Here is a 15,644-nt window from a genome sequence, read left to right as displayed (position 1 = left end):
TGCGATGTTTGAGCACCAGAAATAACGTTCGGCGTAAGGATGTTAACCTTGGGTTTGTTGCTCGTACTCTGCCTTTGGGCTTGTTTCGGGGTGCACTTTGTTCGCTTCGAGTGGGGGGTGTTTGGGGGGGTGGAATGGGGGCGAGGGAGAGCAGATTCAGCTTCTTCTGTTTTTAGTGAAACGGCTCAACTCAGGGACGTGATGGAGTACAGTGAAATGGTGGTGGAAGTCAGTAAAAACGATCATTACCGGAAGGTTGAAGTGGAAACATTTTGAGTGCAGGTGAGCATTTTTGTTAGTTTTGATGCTTGATAGAGTCAGGGAGCCTGAAACAGCTGCTAGCATCTTCCTCTCCATGTGGGTGGTGGACAAGCGCCACGCCTGGGCACTCCTGGTCCTCGGGGACCCACACACAGTCCATGTTTTTGCTCCCTCCCAGCTCCTTGGTAGACAGTCCTCATTTATGCCAGGCGCTGGGAGGGAGCAAAAACCTGGACCGTCTGTGGTACCTGAGGACCGGATTAGGAAACACTGGTCTATAGGATCGCTGGTTATGCCGGTGTTACGTTACAGAGTTGGGAGGTTCTTCTTCCAATCTAACCATCACAATCAAAAAGTAAAACCGATTTGTTGTCCCTAAAGAATATACATATATTTCCTTTCTTTCCAATGTATAAAGACAGATACCCTACGCCTCCCCTCCCCAGCCTGGTATTTTACATACACTTCAAAAAACAGTCATAATTAGACGTTTCCCTTTGGGGCTTCTACAGATATCTCTGCAGGCCTCAGATCATTAGACTGCAGAGAAGGTATCATCTGAGTTACAGCTCTGTCCAGGAGCTCCTTTGCAAATGTGTCTTTAGGTTGCGAGTAGCTGTCAGTTTGTTTATACAGTGCTGTGCGAAAGTCTTAGGCAGTCAAAGGAATTGATGTTTAAATGATCTTCATGTTGGTGTAAAACTATTTTATTATCCCTGTCAAAGTGTGTTAGCATAGCAATTTCAGAACCTCTCCTAAAATGACAGTATTTGCTGGTTAGAGTCAATATACCCATGAGTGTTTTTGACTTAACCACTACCTCACCTTGTTTGGATAATCAATATGTCACCTGAGTTATTTAATAAATCAGGTTAATTAATTGAGTTGGTGGAGAAATTTAACGAATACATGGAATGGCTGAGGTGCCCCTAAAGGAACTGAAGCAGAGTTTATCTAACTATCCAACAAGACATCAGTAACATTTTGAAGGAGAGACTTAATTTCTGCTCATCTTTGTTACTTTTAATTTTGCATCAATTATAATGTTAAATTGTGTTCTTCTTTCAAACAAATATGCACTTCCTGCCAAGATAAATAGCCTTTAAGACTTTTGCAGAGTATTTTTTTTTTTTGATGAAATGCAGCTAATGTCAATGTCTGATTTTAAACTGTGAGACGCATGTAGAGCATCTGTTATGAAAAATCAAAGATCTGGATGGTTGACTAGTAGTTGTCCCCTGTGGCTGGCAGTAAGATGATAGACTGAATCTTCTGCATGTCTCAGCAAACCGGATAACTGATGATGATCCCTTTAATACACCTTAGGTAGCTGCTGGCCAAGTTCTTGTTTGCACATCTCCTGTAATCCTGTTATTATGAGCGATGATGTGAGTAATGAGCCGAATAGAAGTCTAGCTGTCCGGATCGTCTGTTGTTGTTTGCCCGCTGTCCTATCAGCTTTGCCCTGGCAGAAGCTGGGGCTCCCCATGTCCAGGTTGAGAGGCACCCCCCTGTGCTTCCAGGCACATCATGGAGAATTTGGGCAGCAATGCTATGGTCCATTGTCGTCTGTCCCTCATGTATCGTCTTATTTTGGAATCCATGAGGGAAAATTCACTGTCAAAGCCAGGAGTTAACCAGAGATTCAAATACAGACAGAGATGAATTACTTTTGCTGTGTACAGTTGAGGTGTAAAAGCTGAAGGTTACTTTGTGGCAATAAAGACAAGTGGGGGGAGTTTTTTCCACAGCTAGTAATGAAGCTGCAGGTGTCTGAGCATGCAGAGGCTGATTAGCCAGCTGCTTGTTTTGCTGTTTTTGTTTTGCTACCATTTTTGTTTTGCTACTGTTTTCGTTTTGTTGCATTCATTTTGCTTGTTATGGAGGTTTGTGTCTCTGCTTTGCTGTGGTGGTCATCTTGATGAGGGCTGCTTTATGGCCTCTAAATTTGTACGGCTGAGTCGGGACAGGCCAGCTGTATGACTGAACGTCAGAATTTAACTGCCAGGATTTGTTTGCCGGTGACCTAAAGAGGAAGCAAACAGGAGGGGGAGGGGGGTCTTGGGGGGTGCGGGTAGGTGTGGGGGGTGCTGGTGGGTGGACATACATCTCGTTCTCAGTAGAAGTGGCCCAAATTCCTGGTAAATCATCTGTCGCACGTGTGATTGTGACAGTTTTTAGTGGGGGATTGTGGGTACAGGTGAGAGGCCGGCTCGCAGTTTGAATTGGTGCACAAAGGGTTATGAGCGATTCCAGGTACGATTCTCAGGCCGCATAGCAACACCCCCTTACTCTCTTGAGGGGGTTATAGTTTTTGTTTTAGCTTACTTACCTGCTGGGCCTGAGATAGTTGGCTCCATTGTTTTTCCCCCGTGTCAGCTCTCATTGCTGTGTGGCCGCTCGTACGTGGCCCCGCCTTCACACTTTTCCGCTGCTTGGAAATGAACAACCACATCATGAGTTCTTGCAGAATCCTTGTTTCTTTTTCTTTATTACTGTAAGAGTTGCTATTTGAATGCGACGGAGTTGCAATAAATGCATATAGCTTCACATAGATGTTTACATGCTGCACACCGGACCGAGAGCGTCTGATGTCTGTGTTTAGCTTTTAGTAGCTTATTTTTTTAAGGTTGTAGTGATGCCCTTAAAGGTTAAAAAGTTGGCATGTGCTGCCGTACAGGTCGAGTGGAGTAGTGCTTTAGCTAGTCTGACACCGGCACGCTCAAAGGCGTGTTTTCACTTGCTCGGTTTATTTGAAACAGTTTAAATGCTAATGTTAGCTTGTTTGGTACGGCGGCGGCGTCACGAAAAGGCCACCGGCACCCCAGCATAGTTCCTGCATTCCGCTGTAGATTCTGAGGGGCTCTTGTTTTCTTATGAAATGCATATTTGCGATGCATATAAAACAAGATACTGGCTGCGAAATTGCCTTGACGCTTAAGGAGGCTCATGATGAACTGTGAGACTGTAAACAGACGGACGCTGTTTCAAGAAATGCTAAATCGCTTGCGTGCTAATGGGCCACACTTCAAATTCAGAGGAATGCACTGCTAGTAGTGTGTGTCCTGCTGGTATGAACCTGCTAGAACTGGTATCTGAGGGTCCTAGGTCCCTTGGGCTGGTGTGGAATTGCTACAACCAATATGTGAAGGTTCAGTATTTGAGTGTACTTGATATCCTTGGCCCTGCATAAACCTTGTAGAGGTGGTTTCTGAAGGCGTTGCGTTCTCTCAGTCCATCCACACCCAAATGAAGCAAGGGAACCTTTTACTGGACTGTACCATAAGCGATCAGCAAACAGGCATTTCCACATTTCCGCTTCAAGGCTCAGCGATCATGCAGACATTGGGTGCTTCTCCAGGAAATTCGTGTTCAAGACAAGTGAACATCGCGCATCTGTTTGCATTGGCTGCATTTTCTTCTTGGCTCACTGACTTCTTTTTCTATGGGAGATCCAAAAGCACTGGAAGAAATGGGGAAGTAAACGGTTACGAATGTTGAGCAACTCATGCCATTACATGTCACTGTGAAGCGGGAACTCTCGCGTAGTTCTGAGAACTGTGTCTGTTGAATCGACAGTTTCTCAGATTATCTTGTGTAACGGGGAGAATGTTGAAACGGTGACCGTTCCGCCTCAGCGCTTCGCGGAACCTCTCTGAAAGCTCTTGCCCAAAGCCCTTTGCCCGCTCTTAACATGCCGACCTATGTTTTGTTTAGGGATATGGAGGGTGGATTCCCTCCCCCTTCCCAGCATGCAGTGCTCCACTTCTAGCATGCCGAGGTAGTGGGGCCATTAATTGGCTGTCTACTTGTCAGTGCACTCTGCACAATCATGCTGACATGCTGGGAGTTTTGGTGGGAGGGGTGCATTTCTTTGAGGGGGGGGGGTAGATTGGATGTAAGAGACAGTCCATAAAAACTGAGATCAGCTGATTCAGGAGTGGGTTTACTGGATTGTCGCTATGCTTTTGGCCTCCTTTTTGAGAGTATTGGGAATCCCCCCCCTCCCCCCCCGCCCCCGGCACTCATGGTTCAGTGAGATGTCTTTCCATCTAAAATATAACCTTGGCCACAAAAACAAGGCCATTTCCTTGTTTTACTGCCGGGCACTGGGGCAGTCGGCTCTTCTGAAGAATTGTTAAACGTTCTGGCCCCCCCACAGTGAGCGGAAGGTGGAGGCCAGAGGACGGGGGTGGTGCTGGGGTGACGGGGTCATGGTCCACTGTGGGGGCTGAGTGCTTCGAATGGCAATGGGTGGTGGAAGGAATTTCGCCGCATTCCATGAGCATTCCGGAACCCAGCGCTGAGCCTTGGGATGAAAAAGTTGTGTGTGTGTGTGTGTGTGCACGTGCACTTGCGTGCACACACACACACACACCTCCCACATCACCCTCTCCACCTGCAAAAACAATGGCTTGACCTTCAGTCTGCTATCGTCCTGATTTTTCTCTTTCCCAGTAAGTTTAAGAACATGGTATCTGCAAAGCATTACCATAAACCTGAATAAACATTTTATTTGAATTAAAACAGCATCTGTCTGTGGATCTTGACACCTCACCTTTCCCCGGTTTGCTCGGACTGCCCATCCGTAACCTGCCGTAACATGGCTGTTTCCTGCGTACACGACACCCCTGTGGTTTTACAATCCTGGCTGCCCGCTGGATTATAAGTGTGTTGGCTTCAGTGTCCTTGGCAACTGTGTTTTCACAATAGTTATGGCACCGTGGGGGCTTGTGGCTGGCGAAACGGCAGAATGTGGGGCCATCGGTCACCGACTGCTCTAAATTCAGAAGTTATTCGGCAGTTATTTGCAGTAATACATAAGTTTCACATTACCTCCAAAAATAAAAGCCCTTTCCAGGCCTCGAATGTGACAGTTCCTAATTTCAGAGGTGATCCAACCTGTCTGGGTGTGTCTGGCCCCCTGGGAATTACGCTGTTTGACCCCTTATTTGTATCTTGGAAGCTCCTGTGTCCAGCCACTAGAACCACATCCCCAGGTTTTCAAGACGGCTCTGAGCATCGCTAAACATCCTCCTGCCGCAAAAGTAACGCTCATGAAAATCACATGAAATTTAATTTTAAGTATTCGCATGCAACTTTTTTGCTTTGCCTGTTGTTTCCTCTTAGTTCTACAATCCTCCATCACCCCTACTGGTGAGTCTTCTGCATAAAATATACCACTACTGATGCAAATGGCTCCCTCAGTGAGCAGATACATCTAGGTGGAAGTGTAGATGGTGGAGCTGTTGGAATGAAAGTCAGTGTCAAGTAAAATGATCTACATTATTGCATCAAACTGATGCATGATATCGGATAAAACAATCCAGTATTATAATGCTTCATAGAAAAACAAGTGGAGAGCAGACTGGATGCATACAGTCCAGTAATGAGCTAAAGGTATGACTGGTGTACATATTTCACATTCAGGCAAGTAAAAGCCTCTTTACTTTGAGTGCATTATTGTAAATCTAGCTGGCTAAGTAGAGCCATGGCGACAGGGCAAACCACAAATCGGTATAGGATCGCCACAGAGGGTTTTGTGGACGTCTACAGTCGTCTTTCTGTGCTAAATGCTTTTCTGTTGCTAACCAGTTTTCATTTAGCATGACTTTGATGACTAGAAATATCTGTTACTGTCACATAAGCGATGCATTCCTTTGAGATACGATTGTGCCAACTATGATTTTTATAAATAAAAAGTTTATTGGGATGAGCAATTTTTATGCAAGCTTTTTTAAAATGGCAGTTATACAAACCAGTTTTGCATGGGGGGAAGTTTATAAAATCTTATAAACTACTGCCAAGTTATCCCCCCCCACCCCGAAAGTCTTATTTTGTCATTAGTAAATCGTTTATAAATTTAGATATTTATCATATATGCAGCATATTTTCTGTGCAGTGACCTTCCTGAAGTGAAGGTCCTGTTGATTATTCACTTCATGCTGAACACACATTGCAGTCGATCAAACGCTCTCACCCTAATTAACATCTTCTGTTGGCTCAGCGCGACGGGGCCACAGAACGGGAGAATCTGCCAGAACGGTGTCACTGTGACACGCCGTCTTGACGAATGCAGCCTGTGGCTGAGTCTTCCAACCCCTTGGTGGGTTTTTAATGATGAATGAAAGTCGATCTCCTGTGACGCCCTCCAGGAAGCTTCCCGGCCCTCTGTTGGCAGACCGCGTGGGGCATCGGGCAGCCACTAAGAGGCTTTGCGGGAGGTAAAACAGAAGCCTCTCTCCGGCTGGCCTGGAGGTGGTCACCAGGCTATTCTGCTACGCTCCTCCATTGCCTCATTTGTTTGCAGCTTAAATTCTTGCAGTATGTTTTGCTTTCGTTGGGTGGTGCCAGGCTTGCTCCAAATTGCCGTGTGACATCTGGATGGTGACATCCATGCAATTTTCAATAACTGCTTATCTAGTCTGTGATCCCAGTGAACATGAAGTCCAGCCTAGTAAGCATGGGATGCAGGACACACAAGTGCGTCACACACACTTCATATACTCCTATCATTGTGGGGACTCTCCATTCATTTCTATAGGCATAACCCTAATCCTAACTATGGTGACTCTTACCCAGCCCTAACCTTAACCCTAAGTAACCAAAACAAAATACAAGACTTTGGCTATTTTTTTTTTTTGATTGCATTCTCAGTTTTTTAATTAAAATTGAAGCATTTATATCGAGTCCCCGCAATAGGTCTTGTCCGCATGTGATGCATACAAACCCGTGCACATACACAATCACACAATACACTGTGTTCTTAATTGCCAGCAACAAAGAATTGATACAATAGTGCTGCACTGCATTTGCACGTTACACAATTTAGTAAACACTTAACTGTGCAGAGCTGTTCAGGGTTTCAGTTTTATTCAGTGTGAGATACAGACGCAGCGAAAATGGCAGCCGTCTTTGTCCTGGTCTCTGACGTCCTCCCTGCGCTCAGGATGTCTGCTGCGAGTCATTTCCTGTCATGAACCTTTTTTTCTGTTTGTTTTTGTAACTGTGCTGTACGTGCACATGAAAGAGGAAGTCTGGACTTTAGAGTATCACATATCTCTTAGGGAGGGTTCCTGTGTTTTTTTTGGGGTTGGGGGGTAATTTTGACTGGGATTTTATTGATTTTATTTTTCCAAAATCAGGCAAGTGACTGACCTAAATGTGCTATCATAGCCATGTCAATGTTCTGAGAATATGACCAGTTTGCTAGCTCAGGGTTCCTTAAAAAAGTGAGTGATTGTGATGGACTGTAAGTGTCTCATGATCCCATCCCACAGCCCCCCTCTAGACAGAGACTTCTCCATGGTTACCTGATGCCAAAGATAACATTCAGTTGCACGCCCCCTTTTTCCCAAACCAGCCTGGCTCAGCTGTGCCGGATCGCCGCTAACACGCCTTCCTTTGCCGCCCGGCCTGAATACTTCCATGCAGTGCTGCTTCGCCAGCCAGCCCAGTTATCGGGGCGCTCTGGGTTCCGGAAAGCGCTCTGAAAATGAGTATTGTTACGACGTGAAACGTGGGTCCACTAAAGATGAATGGGCAGTAGGAGATCATGGACTGCTCTTGGGCATTCAATCCCCCCCCCCCACACACACACACACAGACACACACTCACCCCACTTAACACCGCATGACCTTTTTGGTTCTATTTCTGACGCGTTAACTGGTTCATTGTGAAGCTGTGGAGCAATATTACGATGAGCATGTAACTTGTACCAGCTGCTGCCTGTGGCTTCAGAGATATTTGTCAGGATTCATCTTCCTATCCTGGGGGTGAGAAGTCAACTGTTTAATCTGCGAGAGGCAGGACATCCTGTATGTAAATGGTATATTGTCCCTGTGGGGGACCGTCTGGACTCTGTCCTGCCGTTTTAATGTATATTATGAGGTGGTTATGGTACAGAATTCCTGCTGTAGACCTCAACATCGTCCGCAGCAAGGAGTCCAGACAGCGGACCCAGATGTGCAGCTATGAGTCTGAAGCTCACTGCTGGACCGACAGCTGAGATCAAGTCTAGCGCTGCTTTCAGTCCTGTGTTCCTGCTCTCTTTGGTTACAGTTGCTGTGTTTGTGTACGGTCGCCATGTTTGGGTGCGGCTCCGGTGTTCTCTTCACTGCCCTTTTCTTCAAAGCGACGTTCACAGTTCAGTCCTCGCTTCATCTGAGCTGTATACATTGTGTTTGCAAAACAGACGCTCCTCTTCATGGAACTTGTAGCCTTTTGCTCATAGAAGTTCCTTCTACCACTCCTCTTATGGTCTGCACAACGCTCTAACTCCTTAAGGATTATATGGGTTTTTTCTGCAGTCTTTTGTGGTTGTCCGTTAATCCTACGGAATTGTCCCAACAATGCCAGGTGCCCCCATTGTGCTTTGAGTGCGGGGCCCACTGTCCCTGATAGAACACTCTGTCTCTGTCTCTCTCTCTCTCTCTCTCTCATGCACACGCACACACACATACACTCATACTCCACATATTTATATTTTTATGGGGGCTTTCCATTCATAACCTTTATCCCACCTTAACCCCTACCCAGCCTTAAGCTCATCCATAAGTAACTTAATACAAGACTTTTGGCACATTTAGTGTTTTGATTGACTTCACAGATTTGTAAAAAATTTAGGTTATTTTTGTTGGGACTGAAAAAGTCCCCACAGGTAAAAAGTTACTGATTTCTAATCACATTGTCGGGAAATCTGGTCCCCTCAATGTAATAATTACAGACTGAGACACACACACTCTGAGGGTCCGGTCTCAGTTTACGTGGGTGCTGGAAATAGATTTCCCACTGCAGCGCCTTTTTGCATCCCACCTGCACGGCCCACAATGCCTCTTTGTTCCCCGGCCAGCAGAACTGTGGGATTGCTGTCACACGAGAGCCAGGTTACTGCCTCTCTGTTTCACCCAAAGTCGACATGCTGAACTCTCATCCCCTTTCTATCCTGGCCTGGGACACAAAATGTTTTTGCAGTTTCAAAGGAATCCTGGTTAGAATAATACAGCCTTGCTTTCTCTTACATTTTAACCATGAGTCAAGCTTTTTCTTGATGTACTTTCCACAAAGTGAGGCTATGTGTTTATGATGGTCTGCTTTTAAAGACCACACTCTCTGTGGTGTGTAAGAGTTGGGGAAACGCATTAATACTGAATTATTCTGTCCATGTTGCTCGCAATGCTTGCAATAGCTATACTGAGGAGGGTTTTTGTATAAAAAGGTCACCTACGGGAAAAAACATTGCCTAGAGATATTAATGTTTCCAAATTATATTAGGTCTTGAGTCAAATTTACACAACTTATTTTTTGTATTGGCAGTACAAGCATTTTCCTTTTAAAAAGGACATCTTACACTAAAAGTCAGGATACTCCCCTCCTATCTTCTGGATTCCAGTCCTCACTACAACTCCATTTTCATTTTTTTTTCACAAAAGTATGGACAAAACATGAAATTGTTGCCTTTCAGTGGCAATGCCAGTTAAATGTGAAGTAACCTGTGCGGTTTTTCATTTTCATCAGAAGGCTTTTGTGAGTTGCTCTTTGAGATATTTTAAGACGTATGTGTGACACATTTCCTGGTTGTGGTGTCTTTAAATCTTCTTCTAGTTTTTGGTGAGCAGGAAGCATCGTCACATTGAGTTTTTAATCTCTTTCGTTTAGCGCTGCTCTGTATCCTACGGAAACATGCATCTCTTGGGTAACCAGGTCTGACACTATTTACAGTCCGTGTTCAGACGGGGTAATGGATTCAGAATCACACTTGTAAGTTGTTTTTTTTTTTTCTCAATTTAGATGGGTTTTAAGATTTAACTTTTTGTTTGTGTTGCAATCTGTTAAGTCTTGAATGTGCTTGTGTGTGTTTAGCGTTTACAAGGTTAATAAAGCCATATTTTGACATTATCATACACTATCAATGAATGGCAGCTAATCTGAATTTGCAACCACAGGTCAATGTTACAAATCTATTGTGATTGCAGATATTATCTTTATGGTTTTTATCGATCATTATTGTAACTATAATTGCGCAACTTGCGGAATTGCTGGCTCACACAGACATTTAGCCGACTACATGTCAGAAGTCGTTTTATAATTCCTGTGTTTTTCAGCTACGCTGTGTTCAATGTTCCTGTAGTAGTGACTGTTTTTCTTACATGAAGGACAAACAATCAGTCATTATCTGCAAGAAAATCTGGGAATAACCCTTGCTGTTATCTGTGTTCACTTATTATTTCTTTAGCATTTTTTTTAACTCCACATGCTGGTTGGTGTTGAGCAGATCTGTTATCACGTGTTAGTTAATAATTCTTGGCTCCATTCTGGTTTCGTTTGGCACGCCTGCAGTGCAGGGTCAGCTCCTCTCGTGCAGATAAACATTGGCCAGAGCAAGATAGCGTATCGCAGAGAATTCAAAACTAGACTACTAGGTTCCTTCAAATGTAAGTCAATTGAATAAACAAAAGATAACTCTCTAAACATTTGCAGATCTGACTTGTATTCATAATTTATATATACATACACGCACACACATTAAACATTTTTATTTGCGTGGTTTTTTGTTTTGGACAATTTTCAGGTGGGTTCTGTAGTAGTCTGAAAGTGCAACACTTGCAGGATGTCATACTTTCACAAGGGGGCGCCCTGTTTAGTAGTTTTATTAAGGCTCCCCCTGAGGCAGTCCTGTGAAAGTGCCAGGTGTCATTACTGAAACTGCCTATCTCTGTGTCGGCCCCCCAGACCATGCCCAGCCCTGGTGTTGCAGCTGTCAGGGGCCCCTGTTTTTGTGCGAGGCTCTGTAAATCTAATGCTCCCTGACTGCTCTGCCGTCTTATCATAACATCCTCCAGTTTGGGCTGTCCCATACCCCTCCCTCCCCCCCGCTGCCTTTAAATAATGGTGGGGGGGTAGGGGGTGCTTTGGTCTGTTTTCTCTGTCCTTTAAGGAAGGGCTCTGCTGTAAAAATACATTGGCGGATTCTCTAAATGTTTGGCTTGGTCTTTCACACCACTGGGTGCTGCGGAAGCCCAGTGCTCAGAATGGCTCTTTTTTGGTTGATAGGAGCCCATTCGGCGTCAGTCAGTCCACACACACACGGCTTGTTCGGGTTTTCAGGATGGCATCATGTTGCTTTTTTGTTATTAGCCCTTAGCAATACCGTTGAGTGACTGTAGTTTTCACAGTTGGGGCTACGGCTACGATGCTGTGGTTGTGATGAGAAGGTTGTTGGTTTAAATCCCTGGGTGATTTCACCATGGGGCCCATGAGCAAGGCCCTTAACCCCCAAGTTGTTCCCAGGACTGTCTGATCCTGCTTTCAAAGAGGGTTAAAAAGGGTTGTTAGTTTATAAACTATCTGCTAAATAAATGAAGAATGTACTGTAAATGTAAAAGAACAGAATGCTGTAGCTTCGAATCACACAAGAACTTGGTTACTTCAGAGCCTTTTTGTAAGAAACTGTTCCTGTGGTGCTTGGCAGCATGGACTCCATGTCCCGTGTGGGTTTGTGTTGGACTGAAGAGGAAGGGCGGCAGATACAGACCGCTGGTCTCTAACACCACTTATCCCCCCTCCCCACGCCAGTCGCGACATGGAGAGCAAGGACACGCCACGGGGCCTGCAGAAGATGGAGGACCGTCCGGAGGAGCGGATGATCCGCGAGAAACTCAAGGCCACCTGCATGCCCACTTGGAAGCACGAGTGGTTGGAGAGGCGGAGCCGCAGGGGCCCCGTGGTGAGTCCCCTGTGGGGCCCCCCAGGCCCTCAACCGATCAACATGAAATATGTCCCGCTAGCGGTTTTAATTGCCCTGGATGGTTCTCTCTTAACCTCAGTAGATGGTTTGGTCAACTCCTTTGCACCTGCAGCAAAGACATTTTCTGGATTTAGCTGAAAACAAAACAAAAAGTTTAACCTAAATAGTGACGTTCCTGGGGGGTGAAAAGTACACTTTCAGCTGACTCCCCCGCCCCCCCCTGCTGGCAGGTCGTGAAGCCCATCCCCCTGCGGCCTGATGGGAGTGAGGCGGGCTGCCGGGGGGCCGACGGTGGAGGGCCTGATGCTCAGACTACATCGCCCCTATCTCGAGGAAGGAGGAGCCCGTCACCTGGACCATTCTCATCCTCAGCTTCCTCTTCCTCGGGCCGGTCTGTCAGCAAACCCGAGTCACCCGGCGTGCGTCGGAAGAGGGCCTCCCCGGTGCCGGTAAGTACCAAGTCTTGGGTCGGGCCACTGGATCGTCGACGGATCCGAACACTTGATTTAAAACCGTTTGAACGTGTTCCCCACCGAGAAATATACTCTAATTTTTCTATTGTCTCATGTTCTTTAATGCTTATCATCAACTACATGTCAAGAAACAATCTGATTGGCCCTTTGTCAAGCTCAAGCTGTGCAAAATTTATGACAAAACTAAGCGATTGATGAACACTGCACCTTCAGTCAAAACAGGCGAGGCCATGGGTTAACCCCCATTGGCCAGCACAGCAGAGTCACGTGTGTGTGTGTCTGGGCGTTTCAGCCATGCGTGTGTTTTCCGTGTAGTTCCAGAGTGGCCGGGTGACCCCTCCCAGGCGAGCGCCCTCCCCCGACGGTTTCTCGCCCTACAGTCCCGAGGAAACCAATCGCCGTGTCAACAAGGTGATGAGGGCCCGCCTCTACCTGCTGCAGCAGATAGGACCCAACTCCTTCCTGATTGGAGGAGACAGCCCTGACAACAAATACAGGGTTTTCATTGGGCCACAGGTAAAGGAGATGATGGATGGTGGAGTTGTGCTTACAGAACCTCTTGTGTGTTTACAGGCACTCACTTCTTCTGAAGGGAAGCCAGGATAACTGTGTTTGGTGGCTCACGGCAGCCTTTATGCGATAACTGAAGGTTTTATTCCCAGATCTGTTTTTTGTTTATTTGTGGCCAACCAGAGGTAGCGCTTTGCCTTTCAGTCACAAGACACACTTGGAACATGTGTTCAGTAATGTGACCAAAAGCATGATAAAAGAAAACAAAGTCGATATTGAGGAAGAGAAAATAATAGACTTTTTTGGGGAACAGTTTTAACTTGCCAAATATTTAGGTTGTCGGGGTAAATATTGTATTACATGGATCATAAACACATCTGCTGTGATATCTTCAACATACATATCGCTATTAAAGAGGCACATTTCATTCTCCTACTGTATCTTGCTTTAAAGAGCATGTGTTTTGCTTTGAAGAGAAAAAGGGAAGCATTTTTATTATCTTTTTAGGTTTAAAAACATAAGCATTACACTGTGCACTAATACTTTAGACGCCTGAGGCTTGTAGCCTTTACTTTGGCTGTCCCATCTGAGCAGCGCAAATGTTTAAAAATAACGTGCTTTAAAAAGAAACCATGTCTGTTACTGTCTGCCCCCGTTTTTTTTCTCTCCCTGCGTGTTTGTAAGAACAATTGGAATTCAAAAAATCGCTGTCATTTATTTGCGATGAAACCGCTTTTCATCGGCCTGTTATTAGAGGTGGGGATGGTTATGCTATTAAGGGTGTTTGGGCTTTTGTCTTCAAGTATTTTTTTTATTTTTATTTTTTTTGAGTGGGCGGGGGTCGTTATTTAGTAGCCTTGGTGAAGGAGGCCTCCTTCAGCTTACTGAGCGTCTCCCTGATGACCTCGTCTGCTTTTTTCAGCTTCCTTTGTCCTAATGGTATCCTCTGCATACTTCACACTACTACTAGCCAATTAGCTAACACCCTAGCAGGCTAGTATTTGGACGTGTAGGTATTGCTGCTGTCTGTGTCTGAGGTGTTGAAATAATGCCTGGGATGAAAGTTTATCAAACTGTGTTTCCCCTGCAGTGTGTTTACTGCCTATAGTCTGGGAGAAAGCCGCTTAGTATGAAAGTAGCCGCTAACTCCACTTTGATGTTGGTGTAGTCAGCATGTTTCATCCGCCTGTGTAAATATTTAGTCTTGGGAAATCTGGGAAGGACAAATTAAGAAGAAACTGAACTGGAGGGGAATTCCTCCTAGCCTAGGGCCAGGTCAGGTCCCCTCGGCATCCTGTGAAAACACATCGGGGGTGAACATTCGCGACTCTGCGACTCTGAAGCCGTCCTTCTCGCCCCGCAGACCTGCAGCTGTGGCAGGGGGACCTTCTGCATCCACGTGCTTTTCGTCATGCTGAGAGTCTTCCAGCTGGAGCCCTCGGACGCTCTTCTCTGGAGGAAGACCCTGAAGAACTTTGAGGTAATGTCCAGGCAAAGGTGGCGCACCGTGAAGCCGAAAAGATATCTGAGGGTGCGAGTCAATACTTGACCTCGTTGCGTGAGGTCAAGTAGGGGTCACGTGGTTCTTAAAGCACCACCCAGCGTATTTTGTTTTGTCCTCTGAGATGGTGCCCTGAACATGCTTGTGAGGCCTCACCTTTCTACAGGAAACAGTTATTAGCACAGAGCTACAGGGACTTGCTGTGTGTTCACTTTACATGGTGTCTAGGTGGAGAGCTTGTTCCAGAAGTATCACAACCGCCGAAGCTCACGGATCAAGGCCCCCTCGAGGAACACCATTCAGAAGTTTGTCTCCCGCATGTCCAACTCGCACACATCCTGTGCCTCCAGCACTTCGACATCCAGCAACGAGAACAGGTATGACCTGTGAGCTTCATTGCAGCCTTGAGGTGATATAATTAAGTCTACAGCACTCATTCACAACTCGTGGGTTGCGACCCAAAAGTGGGTTGTGGTTAAAATTTTTTTTATCTTTTTTCTTCTGTTGTTTTTTTTTGGCTGTTTATGAAAGAACTATGTCCTGTATGTTCTTGTTATATTACTGCAGTATAATTTTGTGAAATAAAATTTCGTTATTTTTTTTTTTTTAAATTGGGGTCATTACTTAATGACCAGTTAAAAATGTAGGTCCTGAGGCTAAATCAGTTTAGAACCACAGGTCTACAGTGAGGAGAAAACTGCAGTCTCAAACGGAGTTGTGTGCTTAGGGTGACCAAAGCCTGTGCTGTAGTGGCGTTTGTTTTGAAGTTAATGTAGTGAAGTGCTGAGAAGGAGCTTCTGGTCTTTCAGGTTTTTGAGGCAAAGTAGTGTGGTGGTTTAATGGTCAGAGGTGCTGTTCTAGAACGTTCTGGAAAGGTTTCATCCCTGTTTCCTACCCGGCAGCATGAAGGACGAGGAAGAGCAGATGTGTCCCATCTGTCTGCTGGACATGCTGGACGAGGAAAGCCTGACTGTCTGTGAGGAGGGCTGCAGGAACAAGCTGCACCACCACTGCATGTCCATCTGTGAGTCCCGGCCGCTCTCGCTTGTCCTTAGCCCCTGTTCGGGGGGGTGCGCTGCAAGCTTGTCTATGCTCTCTGCCTCAACTTGAGTTTATAATGCCTACAATAGCTAACAATTATGAGACAGGGCT

The 15,644-nt window shown here is 45.7% G+C and overlaps 1 protein-coding gene across 2 annotated transcripts in view; it reads left to right on the top strand.

Annotated features, from left to right (window-relative positions):
* The window catches only part of map3k1 (mitogen-activated protein kinase kinase kinase 1, E3 ubiquitin protein ligase), a 42,691-nt gene that overhangs the window by 11,643 nt on the left and 15,404 nt on the right, over positions 1-15,644 (top strand). The window contains exons 1-7 of one of the 2 annotated variants that reach the window (XM_072714816.1): positions 9,874-10,021; positions 11,837-11,987; positions 12,239-12,457; positions 12,797-12,997; positions 14,355-14,471; positions 14,721-14,869; positions 15,395-15,516. In XM_072714816.1, coding sequence (XP_072570917.1) covers positions 10,002-10,021; positions 11,837-11,987; positions 12,239-12,457; positions 12,797-12,997; positions 14,355-14,471; positions 14,721-14,869; positions 15,395-15,516 — 979 coding nt within the window. In that variant the 5' untranslated portion in view covers positions 9,874-10,001. Of the gene's footprint in view, positions 1-9,873; positions 10,022-11,836; positions 11,988-12,238; positions 12,458-12,796; positions 12,998-14,354; positions 14,472-14,720; positions 14,870-15,394; positions 15,517-15,644 lie in introns of those variants that run through there. The other variant, XM_072714815.1, reaches the window with a different exon arrangement.

The sequence above is a fragment of the Paramormyrops kingsleyae genome, chromosome 7 (assembly GCF_048594095.1).
Source record: "Paramormyrops kingsleyae isolate MSU_618 chromosome 7, PKINGS_0.4, whole genome shotgun sequence".
Lineage (NCBI taxonomy): Eukaryota > Metazoa > Chordata > Actinopteri > Osteoglossiformes > Mormyridae > Paramormyrops > Paramormyrops kingsleyae.
This window is presented reverse-complemented; position numbering and strand designations above follow the sequence as displayed.